The sequence below is a fragment of the Melampsora larici-populina genome (assembly GCF_000204055.1).
Source record: "Melampsora larici-populina 98AG31 unplaced genomic scaffold MELLAscaffold_116, whole genome shotgun sequence".
Lineage (NCBI taxonomy): Eukaryota > Fungi > Basidiomycota > Pucciniomycetes > Pucciniales > Melampsoraceae > Melampsora > Melampsora laricis-populina.
Window position 1 is genome coordinate 20,525 of NW_006768880.1, and position 5,169 is coordinate 25,693.

General features: G+C 44.5%; 2 protein-coding genes across 2 annotated transcripts; one reads left to right on the forward strand and one right to left on the reverse strand.

Annotated features, from left to right (window-relative positions):
- Window positions 1-271: 271 nt before the first annotated feature.
- On the reverse strand, window positions 272-2,109 carry MELLADRAFT_84523 (uncharacterized protein; the record flags this gene model as incomplete). The annotated part of the gene is made up of 9 exons (XM_007418970.1): window positions 272-494; window positions 583-689; window positions 747-869; window positions 958-1,377; window positions 1,452-1,528; window positions 1,608-1,658; window positions 1,742-1,823; window positions 1,873-1,882; window positions 2,045-2,109. The coding sequence occupies 9 exons, from the start codon at window positions 2,107-2,109 to the stop codon at window positions 272-274; spliced, it is 1,158 nt and encodes a 385-aa protein (XP_007419032.1).
- Window positions 2,110-2,816: 707 nt separating this feature from the next.
- Window positions 2,817-3,713, forward strand: MELLADRAFT_114144 (uncharacterized protein; the record flags this gene model as incomplete). Its single annotated transcript, XM_007418956.1, has 4 exons — window positions 2,817-2,876; window positions 2,938-3,315; window positions 3,373-3,525; window positions 3,624-3,713. 4 exons carry the CDS (start codon window positions 2,817-2,819, stop codon window positions 3,711-3,713), a joined length of 681 nt encoding a protein of 226 aa, XP_007419018.1.
- Window positions 3,714-5,169: the final 1,456 nt, after the last annotated feature.

Sequence of the window (5,169 nt, forward strand, 5' to 3'; positions counted from 1 at the left end):
TTCAAATGATAACTTTTGATAAATAAACAATAACGTGGATGACATGAATGGACAGCGGTAGTGGGATTACAAATTACGATTGGGCAGATTGTCAAAGTATACTTGTCGCGTTTGGTGAAGACTGACTGATATACTCAGTCAGAGATTACCATGTTGAGCCTAAGTTTTTATGCCACAGAGAGTGACGTTGGAGGCAGATGATACCAAGACCTATAGCATATAAGTGCAGCAACAAAGTTTGACTGCGTGTCGAGGTCAAGTCAATCAGTATTCAATGTTTTTTAGTAGAATTGTATGAAGTATCTGCTCGACTTCTAGAGGCAGCTTGACGCCGGGGTCTCTTCTTGTTTTTATTTGAGGTGGTACTACTTGATGTTGAATTCGTGGAATGCGGGATCCCGGTGGATGATGGTGTTGATGGACCTTGGGTCGCGACACTGGGAGTCGGCTCGAAATCCAAACTTGGTGTTCTTCGTGGTGTTTGAGGGGCAGGCCTGGAAGTATATGAGGGTATTGAGGGAAGAGATTCAGTTTGGTCAATAGCAAGCCGAGACCTGGTGCCCACCAAATCATCTAACTGACTGGCTTGATTGGTTGGCACGATCAAGCCGATGGAACATGTCAAGGTGTGGTTCTGATTCACTTTGGGCGATTTGCGCGCGTGCCACCATAGACGACACCTTGTTTACCTAGAGACCAAATTAGTTAGAGTGAGTCGCGTGATGCATGTGCATGTTGAATCTTACGACAACAATATAGCGACGGGTTGCCTCATTAAAGCCCTTGATATAGCCATGGAATTGGCATTCCGATCCAACCTTGACAACTTGTCGATATGGGTCAAAGTTCTCACTTGGCGGGATATGATACTCAATTGTCATGGATACGGGTAATTTGGTCTATGTAATGTGGTTAGTGTTCACAAACTACCGAGTTGGTCAAACTTCTGGAACGAACCTTAGGATGGTAATCACAGTGTTGGGCAATGACAAAAAGTGTCATGTTGTCGGGGTTGGCCGGGAACGATTCGCTGTAATTCACGTTTTGGTTGACAGCAGAGTTAATTGAGAGGACTATCCCAGTACCAGTCAAGCCTACGCCGTCGGCCAGGCTCTCCATGAAAGTTGTGTGATTCCCAACTTGACGACGATCAGAACCTTCAAAAAAGAACTCATCTACGGCACCATTCAATCTGGTAGTTGGGAAAAACTCGCCACGTAGGAAATAGATATGTCTTGGCAGAAGCTGTAATTCGGGGGTACTGAGCCCAATAGCCTCGATTTGATTTGTGAGTAATTGGGTACCATCAGTTCCCATACAGGTAATTGTTGAGTAGTAATTCCGGTAAGTTGCCTGGATTGCTTGGTCGGTATTGAACTGGAATGGGAACCAAGCAATAAACGTAAGCCGAGCAAAGGAATATACATAGTGCGCCAGAGTGGGCGGCCTACCGGGCCAGGGCTCTCGAAGTAGCCGGATAGGTAGAAGGTACCAACGGTGCGGACGCAGTCTACGGAAGGTTCGAGTACTGTGCGCAATGAGATGTCAATCAGTATGGCAAGCCCAACTAACAGCGTTGCCGATGTAGGTGAGATGAGATTGCTTACGTTCTTCATTTTCACATGGGTTGACCAACACCCGATTGCGCTTTATGAGAGCTCGGAGTTCATGTTCATCAGACACCTGTCTCTGAAGCGGGGTGAGTTATGCTAGATTGTTGTTGAGTAGTTCGGTCACGTACCTTCATCTCGATTTCGAAGTTGCCAGAGATGTAGAGACCATGCCCGGTGCAGGCCATGGTTTCCAGCATGAGGTACCGGAAGCTGCGAATATTATTGAGAATCGACTGATGATAACAGACAAATAATATACCTGACGTCCACTGATGGTGATATCCAATGGGAATTGAATGGTAAAGCGATAAGTCAGTCACAAAACAGTAGATGAATGAAATAACGATGGATCCGGGTAACCAAGCTACGGGGTGTGGAAGACAGGAAAGCTCAGTTATATATTCATATTCAATAACATGGTTGATACGAACGGCGATGGACCGAAACCACTGTAGATTGGAAATGTGGAATTGTAAGGGGTGGCTGGCTTGCGCATGTATAAATTACGCGGAACGGCGTGGTGGTGGATCGAATTGAAAGTGGGTGAAGCAGGGGGGGTTTGTTGAAAAAACGAACGCAAAGGCCACGCAATTGCCGGGAGCTAATACCAGTAGATTGCCGGTAGGCAATCGTGTCAATCGTGAGTGGCAGGATGGAGCCGAGAGAGCGACGAACCTACAAACTTTGAACAGGTTAACGCGTAGCAATTTGCGCAGGTGATTGAGATGCAGAGCTTGTGAGATGTGAGGTAACGTTATTCTGACCGTGGCCACCGCGAGGTCTTGAGCAAAGTCATTGACTGACACGATGATATTGGAGGCGATATGCGATTCACTGAGGTGTGCTGAATGCCACGCACCTCGATATGAACAACACGCAGAAACACCTTGTATACGATGATCAAACAGTTGGGGATACAAATCACCGCATAAGGATTATTCGGTCCGGTGGATACAGAGCTTAGCCGAATGTCAGCGCAGACTCAACGAATCACACGCGCAGTATACCAACAGTGAAAGTCGATGAATGCCAGGAGAGCCAAAGTTCAGGCGACCGAACGTGAGCCCATTATTGTGCACCGCAAGGTGGCAATCGATACAGCTGGATTGTGAGATAGGGAGTTTAGTGGTGTTATAAAACTGTGATCCGGTGGGAACTGATTTCCATTTCCTGCGAAGCAACGTACCACTTTTCTCAACAAACATGAACCATCCAGTGAAACAACCCGTAATCGTCTATTCTGTCTTCAACGTCACCAACATAGTGAGTATCAAGCGCAGAGTGTTATGTTGTCATACGAGGGTCTGAGCTGCATCATTTCCAGGTACCTGGCTTCAGCCATACACAATTGTGTGACTTGCCAGAAGCCCAAGCAACATTCGGGAGAGCCCTAGACAGTGCTCCGACTTACGAATGGGGTCTATCACTTCTTCCTGATAGCTCAGTACCGTTCTACGTCAACGAGCCAGGACAGTTTAATCTTTCAGGGCACTTCTTGCCCCTCGGTGATTATCCTCAGCCAATCTTGTATTATGATTCGCACTCTTCTGGCCGATTGGACGGTTCTTTCATTGGTGAAGACCGGAAGCCTAGGCGAGTTTGCACGTCCAGCAGTGGCGTTGTTGTTCGTATTGAGGATGTGATTGCAAATAACCTCAGTCAGACCAGAGTCGTGATCCGTCATACTGATTATAGCTATCTCGTGAGTACACGCAATGAATTTACAAAGTGTAATGTGATCTGAGTACCTTCAAAACAGGACCGTGATTTCCGTACGTTTAACGTTGAGTACTTGTGCAACTGGCACAAAGTCAGATCAGGTTTTCGAGATGAACTGGTTGTCGGCCGAGTAGTCGAAATATCTGGTACATTATGTGGATTCAATCACCAAACTCATTTGTGGAGAATCTTAGTACGTTTCGTTTAGATGATGATTAGGTTTGTTTGGTTACCATATGAATCCTAAAGTCAATTACTCGCCTGTTGCATAGGTTGATTGCATGTACGTAGGCCACCTACAAGACGGTGGCAATGAGTGAGGCACAGGAACATCGAAGTAATTGGCTAAACCAAACCCGAGAAATGTCATTGATTGTTTGATCTTTGTTCAAAGATTTTTTCAATTTTTTAACTTACTGCATTTGGTGTGAATTCAAGTTGGGTTCACTTTTGAAAAACAGAACTTGATTTAGTAAAACAAATCTTACCAAATCGATTTGAAATCGAAAATAAATTGTCTTGTTTTGTATGAAGTATGTTTTGAATGATAAATCGACGTTGAATTTGAATTTTTTGAATATCTTTGGTGGCCAAGATTTCCAAACCCTTGGGGTTGGCGTCTATTAACGGAAATCGCCACAATGATAATAAATCATAAGTTAGAATCCATAGTTTGAGCCAGTATTTGTTCTTTGCAATGATATACGCTGAATGATGATCAGAGTTGAATCTTGATGATGAAGTAGCCGGAGGTGATTTGTGTAAAGGATGAATTGAAATCAGGACGTGAACTGTTGAACGTAAAGTGAGGCGATGTGAATCCAATGGGCTTTGTTTTTGCGTAGTTCTTGAATTTTTGATTTCTAAGTTGTTTTGTTTCGTATGGTTTTTGTTCTCTTTGATTTGTAATTTGTGTGTTTTGAGTTGATTGAGTTTATGATGGAGTTGAATGGATTTTCCAAAGATATCGATTTTCTGTGAATCAAATTCATGTCCTGGCATCTCACGCGGTGCTTTCGTTGCTTTCTCAGTTTCCAGGTCGCAAGTTACAGTATTTACTCAAGGTTTGCCGATGACACTCGCCGTGTCCGACGTTGAGCGATGATTGCAAGAGTTTTGTAGATAAAATGTAGAATTCAGTCAAGACTTCAGTTCCGTTGAGTAGATAGAGTGAGTGGGACAAATCTGTGAGACCTCAGCTGTGATTTGTGAACATTGTTGGGCCGGGGTCAGGAGTGCACACATGTTAGGAGACCAAGGCAACGACTTAGGCGTTCACGTCTGCGTAGACACGTGATTTGTGCGTACTAATTCAGAACAGGGCAGCCTCTTGATGCATGAGATGCGGTGAATCAAGTCACTCAAAATTGTAACAACGTGAGTGGACACTTCAAAAGCAGAGTGGGCGAATACGTGATGTAATTCACAGAAGTTGAGTAAAGGCAGAAATCAAAAAATAATTGTATATTGGAACATTTCTGCACATTGTGCTTGGTTCGAATACGAAGAAGCTGCTGGGTGGATGATACATGGGCCTGAAAATGAAAAAGTGAACGAATTGTTTTTGCATTGGGAAAACTGTAATCGCACGTGGATTAAGTCGCATCGTGTCCTTTGGAGCTGTTCGGCAAGGCCCTGTGAAGATCAAAGGTGTCAGTTCTGGGCGCAATATGAGTCAAATCGTTGACTCAAACACACCATAATTTGACCATGGGTCAAACGATCCATAAAGTGGCACTGTATCCCGAGAGCGCAAATGAAGTGACCAAAGAAGCATCCGTGGGTTCATGACCTTTCGGAAGTTGGAAAACAATGTGTTTCAAATGGGCAGGAACGG